Raw genomic sequence first — 14,400 nt, forward strand, 5'->3', positions numbered from 1 at the left:
CATAGGACCCCTACTGAACAAGAAGGAGCAATTAGTGACAGACGGGGGAAAAGGCTGAGCTCTTCAATGAGTTTTTTGCCTCAGTGTTCCTGAACAGGGCTCAAGATAAGTCCTGATGGGTTCTTAGATGGGCATCAGAGAGACACCAGTCCACCAGCTGTCGACGCTGACTTGGTGCAGTTACTTGGATGGACTGGACGTGTTCAAGTCAGCAGGCCTGGATGAGCTGCATCTGAGAGTACTGAAGGAATTGGCCGGTGTCATAGCAGAACCACTGGCACGGCTGCTTGAGCACTCATGGCACTCAGCGCAGGTCCTGGAGGACTGAAAAAGGGCCAGTGTGGTCCCTATTTTCAAGAAGGGGAGGAAGGAGGATCTGAGTAATTGTAGGCCAGTCAGTCTCACCTCCATCCTTGGAAAGGCCTTTGAAAAGATTATGAAGGATCATATTTGTGGGAGTCCAGTGGGAAAAAATAATGCAGCATGGATTCGTAGCAGGTAGATCATGCCTGACCAATCTAGTTTCATTTTATGATGAGGTCACAAAGCGCTTAGACGCAGGAGTAGAGTTGGATGTCGTTTTCTTGGATTTTAGCAAGGCCTTTGATATGGTATCTCATCCCATTCTCATAAATAAAGAGGCTGTGACATAAATATGTACATGATCCGGTGGGTGGCAAATTGGCTTAGCGGGCACAGCCAGAGAGTGGTAGTAGGTGAGTCAGTATTGACCTGGAAGGATGTGGGTAGTGGGGTCCTGCAGGGTTTGGTCCTTGGACCTGTACTTTTCAATATCTTCATCAGTGACTTGGATGTGGGTGTGAAGTGTACTCTGTCCAAGTTTGCGGACGATACTAAATTGTGGGGTGAAGTGCACACCCTGGAGGGTAGGGAATGATTGCAGGGAGACCTGGACAGGTTAGAAAAGTGGGCAGAACACAGTAGGATGCAGTACAAGGACAAGTGCAGAGTGCTGCACCTAGGGCGCAAAAGTATCCAGTACACCTACTGGCTGGGAAGTGACCCTCTCAGCAGCACAGAAGTGGAAAGGGATCTCGGAGTCATAGTGGACTCTAAGATGAACATGAGGTGACAAAACCATCAGCAAAGCTAACTGCACTTTATCATTCATCAGCAGATGCATGACAATTAGATCCAAGGAGGTGATACTTCGCCTCTATGCGGTATTGGTCATACCGCAGTTGGAGTACTGCATCCAGGTTTGGGCACCATACTTCAAGAAGGATGTTGATAGACTCGAGAGGGTCCAGAGGAGGGTTACTCGTATGGTCAGGGGCTTACAGGACAAGCCCTATGAGGAGAGACTGAGGGGACCTGGACTTCTTTAGCCTCCACAAGAGAAGGCTGAGAGGTGATTTTGTGGCTGCCTACAAATTAATTAGGGGGATGCAGCAAGGGATCGGAGATGCCCTGTTCACCAGGGCGCCTCTTGGGGTAACAAGGAACAATGGTCACAAACTGACAGCAGATTTAGGCTAGGTATTAAGAAAAACTTCTTCACAGTAAGGGTGGCCAAAATTTGGAATGGGCTTCCAAGGAAGGTGGTGCTCTCCCTTACCTTGGGGGTCTTTAAGAGAAGGCTGGATAGGCATCTGGCTGGGGTCATCTAACCCACCACTCTTTGCTGCCTAGGCAGGGGGTCAGACTCGATGACCTGTTGAGGTCCCTTCCTACCCTAGCATCTATGAATATATGAATCTATTACATTCAAATTTTAAAACGAGTAAAAAACAAACTGATCTGCATGTAATGTCACAACTGTTACTTAATGCTTATGAAAATGTATTTGAATCCAGTTGTACAGTCATAACCATGCAGTTGATATATTAACTCTCAAAAGATCCGTTAATGGTAACACATTGGTCTTATCAGACTCAACACAGTGGCCACATATACACAAGACATTTACTGCACTGTTGGCTAATTAACTGTGCGGTAAACATCTCAGTGTCTACACATGTCCCCCTTTTAGAGTGCATACAACAACTAATAAACTCTGCAGAAGGACAGTACTTGTGAATACAGTTTGTAAGTGCCTCAGTTTATCCACCAATACAATGGATATGATAAAAAGATCTATGAAAAGAGCTGCAATGGTTAGTGCAGATTTCTTGGTTTCATTGGTAACTTGTCTATTAACTAGCTGCATGACCTTGAACAAATTGCTTAAACTGTGTGTCTCAGTTTAAGTGCAAAAAAAATGCATAAAAAAACTCTGCAGCACAAAAAAGCACAATACTTTTTTGCAAGTAAATATAAGTACTTGTAAATACCTTACTGTGGAGTTTTTTTTGCACAGCAGAGCAAATGTAGACACTGCCCCAGCTGGCTGGGGCACAGGGTGTTCAGGCAGTCCCCACACTGAAGCACCCTCATACCCCAACCAGCCCAGGGCTACTCCAACAGGGCTTTACATGCTGTGCATGAATAAACTCTGGAGCAATATGCTCTGGAGCTTTTTATCCCAGGTGTACGTTCAAATGGTGCACCTGGGAGCAAAAAACGCTGGAGCAATAAGCTCTGGAGTTTATTTGTGCACATTAATTGCATGTATAGATGTGCCCAGTGTCTTTCATTTAAGTATCTTAAAGCACTTTATTTGCAACAACTAAACCTTCCAACACCTTAGTAAGATAGCAGTTTGTTCAAGGTCATGCAACTAGTCAATAGACAAGTTACCAATGAAACCAAGAAATCTGCACTAACCATTGCAGCTCTTTTCATAGATCTTTTTCTATAAGGAACATACAGAACCTAACAGACAATTACTTATTGTATAAACTTCTAAATCATTCTACAGCATTTCATAGCTATTTGTACTCTGGCTGGTTATAAAAAATAAAGAAAGTGCCTCATGCTTTACTGAATTCCTTGGGATCTGAGTATAGTTTCTATAAAATCCTGTTGGTTTCACCCTATGGGTCTTACCAAAGGACTTGTAAAATGCAGGGATAAAATTGTCATCTTGATGTTATAATTTAGGGGAAGATCAGTCCCTCACCTGACAAAAGTCTGTGTACAAAGAAGCATTTTGGATTGGTTTTTATTTAAACCATACGTAAAACAACAGTAACACTTAGCTCTTCTGTAGCTGGGGTCAACAGCCTATAGCCTGTGTGTCAAATCTGGCCTGTGGAGCCATTGGATCTGATTGGCAGACATGGGGCTGTAGTGGCATTCAGCCATAGAGGGCTTTGGCTGCAGGCACTCGACCTGTGCCACTCTGGAGACAAGCACTGGCTGTGGGTGCTCTCCCTGTGGCATCGTAGAGACAAGTGGTAGTGGTGGCTGGGTTTTAGCACCCACCTGGTCCTGAGCTGGAAAAGGTTGCCTATATCTGTTCTATAGCATTGATAACAGCAGTGAGGCCTAGCTTTTTAGCAGGAGTGCCACAAATTAGTCCCACATTCTCCCCAGCTTTCACTCTGATCCCCTTCCCTTCCCTGATCTGTTGCTCTGTTTTCTGCTTCCTTCCCTGTGCCCCCTGTTCAATTTGCTGCTTTCCTTTCTGCTCCCTGCGCTGGCTGATGCAGTGCTGCCAGTACTGCCCCTCCCCGATCTGCCATGTGCCACACACACAGGCTGCCCCTGCCACTTGTGGCACCCATGCTGCAGGTTGGCCCCCCTTGGATTACAGCATGTTGCAATCTTGGGAAAAAATAGCTCCATGTTTCATAGAGTCATAGATGTTAGGGTCGGAAGAGGCCTCAACAGATCATTGAGTCCAGCGCCCTGCCTCGGCAGGAAAGAGTGCTGGGGTCAGATGATCCCCTATCTAGCCTTCTCTTAAAGACCCCCAAGGTAGGGGAGAGCACCACCTCCCATGGAAGCCGCCACCCTTACCATGAAGAAGTCTTTCCTGATATCTAGCCTAAATCTGCTGTCTGTCAGTTACTAATTAAATTCACAGGCAAAACTGCACTTGCTTTTAATGGGTCTAGAAATGAGAGAAATGCCACATGGTTTTCTTGTCTTCTTCCATGAATGTGTCGCAAAAATAAAATGTAGTGAACTGTTAGGTATTAGACTGGATCTGAGAGGGTGGCAAGGGAAAACTTAATCATGGGTTAAATTTCAATTTTTTTGACCCAATTGTCTAGACAAAGTTATCACCTTGTAATATTTTTGCATTTTATTCCATTTCCAACATACATACTTCAGCAGGTAAAAACAGGAAATCACACTCTTAAGTGTGAAATTAGAGCAGAACTAAGTAGATTAATCAACAAGATGAGTAACCCCAAACTCTACCCAAACCATCCCAGTTTAGTGCATGCTTCATACTCCTACTAGCTTATCATTTACATCAAAAACCAGAATTCAAAAAAGGACTCTGTGTGTTTATAGTTCTCAGATGTCTTGTTGATCCACTGGCGCCATTCTTACTTGGAATGCCAGCAGACCATGGTTCAAATCAAATGTTAATTGTCCAGGCACATATTTCCTTTTATATTTATAGGAGGAGGTTAAACCGGGTAGCCATCCCTACGTGGTGGATTGTGTAGTTTTAGGAATAGATTAGACAAGAATTTGTATAGAATGGTTTGGATAGCAATAATTCTGCCTCAAGCAGGGGGTTGGACTAGATGACATCCAGAAGTCTCTTTGGACTAGGATGGACAACAAACTTGGAAATGCCTTCATGTAAACTAAATGATTTACAGATTTTTCCATTCCAGACTTCTAGGGTAGGCCTCTATAGCTTTTTTTGTCAATCTGGCAAGTTTCTTCAGGAATACATTTCCTACAAATGCAAGTTACTGCTTCATTTGCAATATAAATAATGTTTTATCACACTATTTTATCAGGTTTCTTTATCTTAAAGATAGTTTACTAGTAATCCAAGCCACAGAAGCCATTTTGATTATAAAGTAAGGTAATCTCTTCATGTTTTTCTATTTATGTATACAATGGTTAGATGTGAAGCCATCAGGAAGCAGGATATTTAATTTATAATCTGTGTTCTTCCTCTATGTGACAATCAAATGCCCCCTCAGCCTCAATAGAGAGAGAATGGGGCTGCAGAATTCATTTCAGATGCATGTTGTCTGTGATCTCAGTCTGCCTGGAGCTTGCATTTGTACAGCTGAATTTTGATTTGATCCTTTGTTTCAAAGAAGCCAAGTGTTCATCCTAAAACTCAGGCGAACCCACTACGTTTCCTCTTATTGTCTGTCAGCAGTGTGTGAAAGCACAGGTTTCGTGGCATTTTAGTACGACATGAAAGACTGCAGATGAGACATCTGGATATAACTCCACTAGGGCCTGGCTATCCTCACATTATTAAGGGAGTTTTTGCTTTAACGACATGAAAACTCTAAAATTAGAGCCGCTTCCCTCTTTCACACTGCTTTTCTGTAGGTTTTTTGTGAATTTTGAAACTTCCTGCTCAACAAGCAAACAGGTCAGCACTGAAGCTACAGAAATGACGTAAGCATAAGAGCCCAGAGGAGTTATCAGAAATGGCAGCTGAAATGTGCAGCAACTAGGTCAGAAATAGCCCTTTTGAAAATGAGACCCTTTGAGTTTTATAAACTGCTTGCCTAGTAAAAAAGGTAATACACCCTCCTTTTCCACCCTGCTTGAGGAATAACAACGGAATACACCTATTCAGATACCAGAGTGCCTTTAATGCCTTGCTTTTTTCTGAAATGTAAGAGCAGGCTGCTGGAAAGTGGTTTTGCTCACTGGTGAACTCACTATGGAAATCCCCCAGCGTAATAACAATACCAACCACATAACTATTGCATGTTCAAAGAAAAAACAACAGCACAGCTTTTCAGCTATGGGCATCAGTGGGAAGTTTCCCCATGGGCTTCAGTGCAGGGAAGCCTGCTGGAAGATATTCAAGAACTGTAATGGCACTACATTGCAGTTCTGCACTTTCCTGCATTTGAATTACAGTGGTTATTGAACAAAAGTGAATATTGATCAAGCACAGTGTTAGCTATATAGTCATCAAAGCACATATAAGCTTGAGCATAGCTTTCCTTCTTCTGAATCTTGCTGTCCTCATCATTTTCCTCCACAAATTAACCCTTTCTTGCCCCAGACCGTTTTTTTTCCCACCTTTCAGTCAAAAGCTAGACCAGTCTCCATTCAAAGCCCATCTCAAGTCTGGCAGAAAGGCCAGGGGCCGAGCCACAGCTTTTGCAGTATTTTTAACCCCTGCTGATCCTCACAGGAAGCTGCAGTGAGCAGTGGAACCTGAGTCTTGCACATGATCACTGGAAGTACAACCACAAGGTCAAGTGACACGATAGGAGCTCTTTTATTTTCTGGTGGCACTAGCATAGTTGGTTTCTAGAAATTGTACCTGATGGGAAGTACAGCTTCTCTTATGGTTTGTTTTATCTCAGATGTAGGTCAGTTCAGAAAAAAGCAATGGAGGCTGAACATCAAGAACTATCTAGTAGTGAGATGGATGGGATTATAACAGCTTCTCCATAGACCTGGGAATTTAGGACTGGACAGGACTGTCTGCATCACTGAGTGCATTTCCCAGCTGTTGCAAACTGCCCACAGAAACCCATCCTTAACCTGATCGATCCCCTCTTGAAAGTTGGTAGGTTTATCAGCCCTCCTCACTCTTTCTGGAAAGCAGTTCTGGAACTTCATTGCTTTGATGATGAGAACACTTCTAATTTCCAGTTTCAGTCAATTCACAACCCAGTTATACCAAGTGGTTCTTGTGCCAACATTATGATTTAGTTTAAATACTGCTTCTCTCTCCCAGTTTCTTGTCCCCACATGGTGTCTTTGTAGAGAGCAACCATATCTCCTCTCAGCCTGTCGTTGCTAGGCATTATACTACATAGCTGGGCATCCTCAAATGGATTCAGCTTTGCTGGCAGAAAGGGTTTTTCTGTTACCAGAGTGACACCAACACCCCTGAACAACGAAAGCTCTGCTGGTGGAAGCCACCACACTGGCATAGCCATGTCAGTCAAAGGACGGGAGCGTTCATACCCTTTGCCAGCACAGCTGTGATAGCAGAACTTTGTAACGTAGATAAGAACGTAACTAAGGGAAAGGGTGGAAGCTGAATCCCTTGAGTTATTTAGAAACAGGTCTGCATGCCATGCTACAGAACACATGGTATAAGTAATAATTTAAGTGCTTACATCCCATTGGCTTCTAATGTGCCTAAATCACTTGTGAAAATGGAATTCAGGCTCCCGTGGGCAAGTCACTTAGGCACTTCCAAAAATTCTGTACAGATCAACTATTAAAATAAAGCCCATTTTGCTGTATGGCTCCAGGACTATAGCTTACGAAAACTTCAATAGAAGTGCCTTAAAACACTCTCCTAATTAAGCTGTTCCATGTTGTTATCTCTTTTGGTGAGATGTCATGTGGGAAATCTGGGGTGGAGCAAGGGACTGACTATAGATTGCTACTGTGCCTTACCTACAAGACCATCCTTCGTGACTCTCATTTCTCTCATAATTATAGCAGGCTGGAGATGAACTCTGGAGTTCAGAGCTGAATTCCAAATTTGGTTCCTGGGATTTTTGGCTGAGCTAGTGTCTTCTGTTAAACCTGGGCCAGAGGGAGGTCCGTATTCCCTCTCTCTCCACCTGAATTCGGACTGGGATTCTTGTTCCAGTCCATCTCTAAGATAGGAAGGTCCACTGTCTCATTTCCCTGGATCATTTGGCACTGCTTTGCTAATCCTGGCCTTCAGGCTGCTCCTAATTCAAGTATGTTGTTCTTTCACACCAACAGCTCAAACTTGATTTTCTTAAGTCCTGATGCAGCTCATGGAGTCAAAAGAAAGACTCCCATTGATTTCCATGAGAAGGAATTGCACAAATTCATTCTTTTAGCAATCGTGTCCAATGGAGTTCACAGACAGCCTGTTCTCACTTTGAATTTGGAGGAAGTTGTTTAGATTTTTATTTTTAATGGGGAAACCCCTGGGTTTGTTGCTGTTTGCCGAATAAAAAATTCTTCAGGAAGTTCAAAAACTTTCAGATATGTGGCAGACCATAGAAGCAAGGCAGCAACTTCCTCAGGGAAGACCGAGATCAGATGGGAAGGAATTTATTTTAATGTAATTTCTCTTGGATACTTGGGATTAAACAATGTAACACAAGCTACTGTAACATTTTCATGCTATTTAAAAGAAAAGTCACTATCAAGAAAGAAGGTGGTGTTGGAGTCTGCTGCCAAAGGTAGGGGTCAGTTGGAAAAGTGGTGCTCTGTTGTCTTATGTCTTGAGTCTTCAGAGATAGTAGTTTTATTTGGACTTTTCTCAGGCAAGATTTTTGTGGACTTTACAGTGAGTTTTGTGAGAGTGAGGATGGAGTAAATGCAAAACACAGTGCATCAAGATTGCATTCAGTGCTACTTTCCATTTTCAAACACTAATGTGAATATAATGAGAATACTTCACTATGCAGCACGGGGCTTTGCTCCATGTAGTTCCCCTGATCACTTCTGCAACTGGCGGTGAGTCTTGTGGTTCCTTGCTCTGTGTGACTGAATAAACTGAGCTTTCTGTGGTCTGAGTCTGTAGGAGTAAAACAGCTAATCTAGCTGGAAATCAGCTCTGCCTTGTTTTGTGGAATGCCTTGTTAGAGAGCTGCCAAATATCTCTACCCTGGAACAGAAGTGACATTATCATAGCCGATATTGTTCAATTTAACACAGCTACTTTCGTACACTCTTTGAATCCAACTTTGGCAACAGTGATAAAGACAAATAACCTGGGCAACCAAAACACATCAAGCTCAGCTGAACAGTCAGACTGCACCCATAAAAGATACCAAATGGGGTTGGCAACTGCTCCTGCCATGTAACTAAAGAGAGTGTTTAAATAGTTTTTGTCTTCAGTTGCAAACTGCTGTCTCCCAATTATGGGATTCCTTAAACATGCTAGTAGTTTGTGCTCAGGAAGGCCCTGTTTGGTTCTGAACAATTACAAAACCAAGGTGGATCCCAGATTCCTCTTTTGGAGCCATGGGATGGAGTTCAATGCGTTGCTGGTTGTTTCTAATTAGACTATGAAGTGCAGTCTATTATTATTTTCTTTTCATTTACTGTAGTGCCTGTGAGCATTAGTCTTGGACTAGGATTCCATTGTGCTAGGTGCTGCTGAACACATACAGAACAACAATACAAAATAATCCTTGCCTCACAGTGCTGAAAAGCTACTCTGAAAAGTGACTGTGAAAAAGCTTCCATGTTTGTGGTCTTCCTGATCAAGTGGACTCCTTTAGAAATCAATTTCTTCTGACTGCCAGTCCTGCAAAATCAATCTGGATGCCAAAAGTCACTGTTACCGTGAATCAGCTAAAAATTAGGTGACTGATACAGGCATGTCAGAATAGACTTTACCTTACTTTCCTACAGCTAGGTTGGTTTTGAGAGTTGATAGGAGTAGCAGGTCTCTGACTCATGATGCAGGTAAACATGAAACTGAATTTAAACAGGAGGTTGATCTGATGAGTAAGAAGGTGTCATTTTTGCACAGGGCCAAAACCTACAATGTTAATTGACCAAACTTCCTATTAACAATGAATGATAATTTTGCTTGATTAAGGAAGGTCGAATTTAGCCCTGTGTCAGTTTTAAGGGAAGAACTGCACTAGAAAGAAACATTTAAAAAGGACTCTCCAGGCTGCTTCACGTGTGCCATTCATTCTCCTCCATATTAGCTGTTTATCCCAGAATTAACTCAGCTTCCAAGTACCTGAAACACTGTCACCTTGTTCAAGGAACAGAAACCTGAACAGTAACCTGGCCTATTCCCCCAGGGAACTTTGAAATGCCATTAAACTCCCTGAAATAAATCATTCTCTTTCCCTGTCTTTCTTAGGGGTCTGAGTCTGTTCTCCATCTGGAGTTCTCTCTTGTAAAATACAGAAAATGCTATTAAAAATAAACGAATTCAGTGTTTAAAATGTGGCCTTAACTGAATGCTAGTACCTACAGCATTCGTTCTCAACCAGGATTCGTGTGCCCCCAGATCCTTTGAAGGATGGCATGAGCTGTGAGAAGATAAGCTAAGTATATACTAGGGCAGGCTCAGACTTGTCCCTGCCTGAACAATCCCTCACCTCCACTGCCCAGCCCCTCTGCAAGGGGATAAGCACTGTAATATATGCATCCATTTTCAAATTGTAGCCACACAATTCACAAAAGTTATAGAGGGATGACTCAGGTCCAACAAGGGGTGCCTCAATCCAGTGAAGGGTGCCTTGAGTCCAAAAAAAGGTTGAGAACAATGGACCTACAGTAAGCAGCATCTGCATACACATTGCTACTGAACATGTGATATGCACAGGGTGGCCCTCGTAGAGGACATTCCAGTTTTCTGCTACTCTGTCCTCCATCCTCTACTGATACAAAACCCGACGCCTTTATGTCCTCTATGTTTCTCTTTAAGAGAGGACAGAAGGGCATCGAGTTTTGTATCGAGGATGGAAGACAACCGGACTGTCCTATATGATGGCCACCCTAGATACACACCAGTAAGCATAAGCCACTACATGTGCAAACCAAGGCATCCCAGTCTGGAGAAGAATGATTTAGTATAACTGGGCACATCTATACGTCACCGTATGGCGCTCTACGGCAGTGTAGTGATCACATATGTCTACATGTGATCATCAACTATGTTGCCACAGTGGTGTGCTCGCTGGCTATAATGTGCTGCTACAGCAACATAGCTGCAAAATCCAAGTGTGCGCCACCCACACGGTGCAGTAACAGTCCATATGGTGCCATGATTTAGTACTTCCTATCTCCAAGGGGAACTATTAAAGCATGGCACTGTACAATGTTGTGGAGCAACATGTAAATGCACCCACTGATGATACTTTAACTCAGATTAAAATGAGGCGAGGGAAAAGAATTATTAGAAGGGGAAATTCTCTGACAGTATATTTATTCAGTGGCAGATGAATCTGTCAAGGGAACAAGCCTCATTGCTTGAGCTTTTTTTTAAAGTAAACTGGATAAAGCACTAGATCAGGGACTGTAGAGCATAGATAGTCCTGCATTGGTAGAAGGGAGGTAGACTGTGTGACCCATGTCTAATTTAAAAAATTCTCCAGTGTGGAGACACTGTGGTGACAAAAGAAGAAAATTAGACTTTCACTTTATTTGTCTTTCCCATATTTTCTTAACTTTCTTCTCTGTTCTGTTGACATGAAAGGAAAAAATATATATATTTTGTCTGCCTCTCTTTTTTGTGACTCAGTGGATGAAGCAGATAGGGAAGCCAGTGGCTCTGTTTACTTAGGTCTTCTCATGCTTCAGAATATTATTTTTCTTACTATGTTTAGCAACAAAATGAGCCATTTTAGTCAAAACTGGCAATATAAACAGTGAGCAAAAATCCTGGAAATTTCCATTGAGAAGGCATCCATGAAGCTTTCAAGCAGTAAATGATAAGTATATCTCTGGTTATTATAATTTGCCCTGACGCATCCATTAAGAAGACAGACTGTCATGCATCTGCAGATTTTGCAATAGTACTTCATCATTCTGCCAACAAATCATGTGTCGGAAAAAATTAGATGTGAGGAATGCTTCAGGACATTGTGAAAGTTTGTGTCATTGTGGTGCCTATCTTTTTTCTGCATTGACCAGGATATTTTTTTTCCAGGAATTAGCAGCTATCTGCAATTAGTATTATTTCCTTCATAAAAAAGGAAAATTGTTATAGACAAAGCTCAAATAAATGTGGTTTTTTTGTGTGGAAATGCACAAAGGGAAGAAGAATGAAAATTGCCCATAACTCCTCTATACCGAGTCACTCCAAGACCTCAAGTGACTTGTTCTGGGTCACAAGGAGTCATTGGTAGGTGGAGGTAAGAACTCAAGGATCAAATGCAATAATAATAGAGGAGCTGCAAAGTGACTGTAACTTAGACACATAAGGGATGGCAAGGAAAATAAGCATACCATAATGCCATTTTATAAGGCAGTGGTTTATCCGCAAATGCTGGCTGACATCTTAAAAGTGATATAATCAAAGGAGAGGCAGATCAGAGACAGATGATAAAAGTGGTTTGAGTCAGAGGAACACTTCCATATCAAGATACAGCAAAGAGTAAGGGGTAGCAGAAAATGTATTAGAGATGCAACAAATACTGAATAGAAAAGGCAAATCTGACAACCAGGCAAAACTCTTCTAATTACCCATCCTCTGAATACAAGAGCAGGGGGATATGCAACAAATCTAAAAGGCAGCATTAACCTGTAGCTTCCATTGTGATCAAGAGTTTAAAAAAAAGACCACATTTTTATATGGAAAGGAGAACATTTACAGTTAAAGATTTAGGTTGTATTAAAACCTCTGTGCTTCACAGCATCAATGAACTTACTTGTACCTTTTCTTGAAGCAATTTGCATTAGACGCTGGCAGAAATAGGATAGTATACTAAATAGATATGTGATTTGGTCTGGGATGGTAATTCCAACGTGAATGCTTAGTATGAGCTGTGACATTATAAAATCAGGCAGTGAATTTTAAAACAAGGTTTCTCACCTAAAAAGAGGGCTTATTTTGGTTTAGTTTAGGTTTCCTAACATAAAGGAGAAGTCTCTCTATGCAAGAAGAAGCATCTACTCACAGTCCAGAATGACCTGTGCTGCTCGGTAGAGCTCCAGTCCCTGCAGTAGTTCCAGTAGTTGCTGGACTGTTGCAAGCCTCACTCCCCACCACCACATGAGCTCTCGCGTGATGCTAATTCCCGTCTTCTCCATGCACTTGATTTTCCTCAGCTCTGTCTGATCCGTTATCACATAAGAGGCTAAAGATAAACAAGATATATTCATGTTAAAGAACTGGAAAGGAGCAAAATAAGTACAAATGGACAAAGCCCAGGTCTGTTACACATTTGGTTTACATTTGCAAATCTATTCAACTTTCCAGTACCCCAAATATTTCGCACCACAGAAAAAACTCAGTTGAATTGATGATGTTTGATTCCACTGAAATTAATGAATACATTTGGTGCAGTTCCTCATGGTAGACAGGTAAAGCTGCTAATTTTTACTGCTGTAGCTGAGCCTAGAGTGAAGCTGGGGCAACCTGCATTGTAATTTGTGTTTTAAAGTGATTTTGCCTGTCTACGCTAGCACCACTGCAGTTACACTGGTTTGTGGTCACCAGTTGCTGTGGCAATCCCTTTACACTTAATAATTGGGTCTAACTTAGTGAAAGGGAGTTTAAATTATACTGCTTACACGTGAACCCTTAATTTTTCATTTGTTCTAATAGAGTGACTACAGGCAAGTATTTTAATTCACAATCCCCTATTATTGCAGCCCATGTCCTTTCTCAAAACTCCCTCTTTCCACTAGATTGCAAATTCCAAGCTTCAGGCCCCTTCACTATCTTTGATCTGATAAGAGGGGCATCTGATAAGTTTGCAGGATAGAGATAAATGTTGGATAACTGGAGATGTGGACATCCAGGGTTTGGCTAATCAGGGCACGCCCATCGTTCTAAGGACATCTCCATGACTGTATAAATAATCACTTCAGTAGAGAAGAATGCAGTAAGCATACCATGACGAGTGCTGAGTGAAATCAAATGAAGTAAAATAAAGTGAGATCAGCCAAACAAGAAATCTGGTCAGAGTGGTTCACATCTGGGATTTTGTTTCAGGTTCAGAGTCATCTCAATAGAAGTGAAATCAAAAGGTAAGATGTAAATTTGGCATGTTTCCCTAACTGGATAATAAGATCAAGAAAAAAGACAAGTCATGTAGATCAATAAGAATATATAGAAACAAGGAAAAAAGAGGTATAGAATCTGAGAACACGGAGTGCGATGAACAGGGTTAGAAAATGGGACCAGAGGAAAACATAATAAGAAAATAGTGGCAGCTTGTTCCAAAAATGGATGGGTGGGGCTCAGGAATTGGCCAGTCAGATATATTTGTGGGATCAGGTCCTAACTGTGTCACTGGCTCCAATAAATCCAGAAAGCACAAGGAGTTCCTGGTACTTAGTCACACTTGTGGAATTCCTGCCCCCTCCCTGCCTCAAGTCACTGTGACCTTATCTTCCCACCTCACTGCCATCATCTTTTATTTCCACTGTTGAGCCCGTGCTCTGTATCCATTAGTCACAATCTCTGCTTGGCAATTTTGGCCCCATTTCTGCATTCTCATTATATTATTTGTATAGATTTTTCCCCCCTTAATCATAGTATTATCCAGCTGGTGAAATATGTGAAATTTACCATGCCCCTTTGATTGAGACAGAGCTGAACAGAAATCTCCACGTGAGCAAAAATTAACCTGATCCTGAGTATTACAGTTCACTGCCTTGACTTATATCCATCAGTCTGTGTTTACACCTCACTCTGTCCTTAACCCTGCCACCCCTTCCTTCGAGTTCTTTCACCATTTTCTG

General features: G+C 42.0%; 1 protein-coding gene across 1 annotated transcript in view; it reads right to left on the reverse strand.

Annotated features, from left to right (window-relative positions):
• Nucleotides 1-14,400, reverse strand: part of IRAK2 (interleukin 1 receptor associated kinase 2) — a 33,379-nt gene that overhangs the window by 13,104 nt on the left and 5,875 nt on the right. Inside the window, exon 2 of the mRNA XM_019504674.1 lies at nt 12,609-12,788. Coding sequence (XP_019360219.1) covers nt 12,609-12,788 — 180 coding nt within the window. The remainder of the gene's footprint in view (nt 1-12,608; nt 12,789-14,400) is intronic.

The sequence above is a fragment of the Gavialis gangeticus genome, unplaced genomic scaffold (genome assembly GCF_001723915.1).
Source record: "Gavialis gangeticus isolate Ggan-Ray unplaced genomic scaffold, GavGan_comp1, whole genome shotgun sequence".
Lineage (NCBI taxonomy): Eukaryota > Metazoa > Chordata > Crocodylia > Gavialidae > Gavialis > Gavialis gangeticus.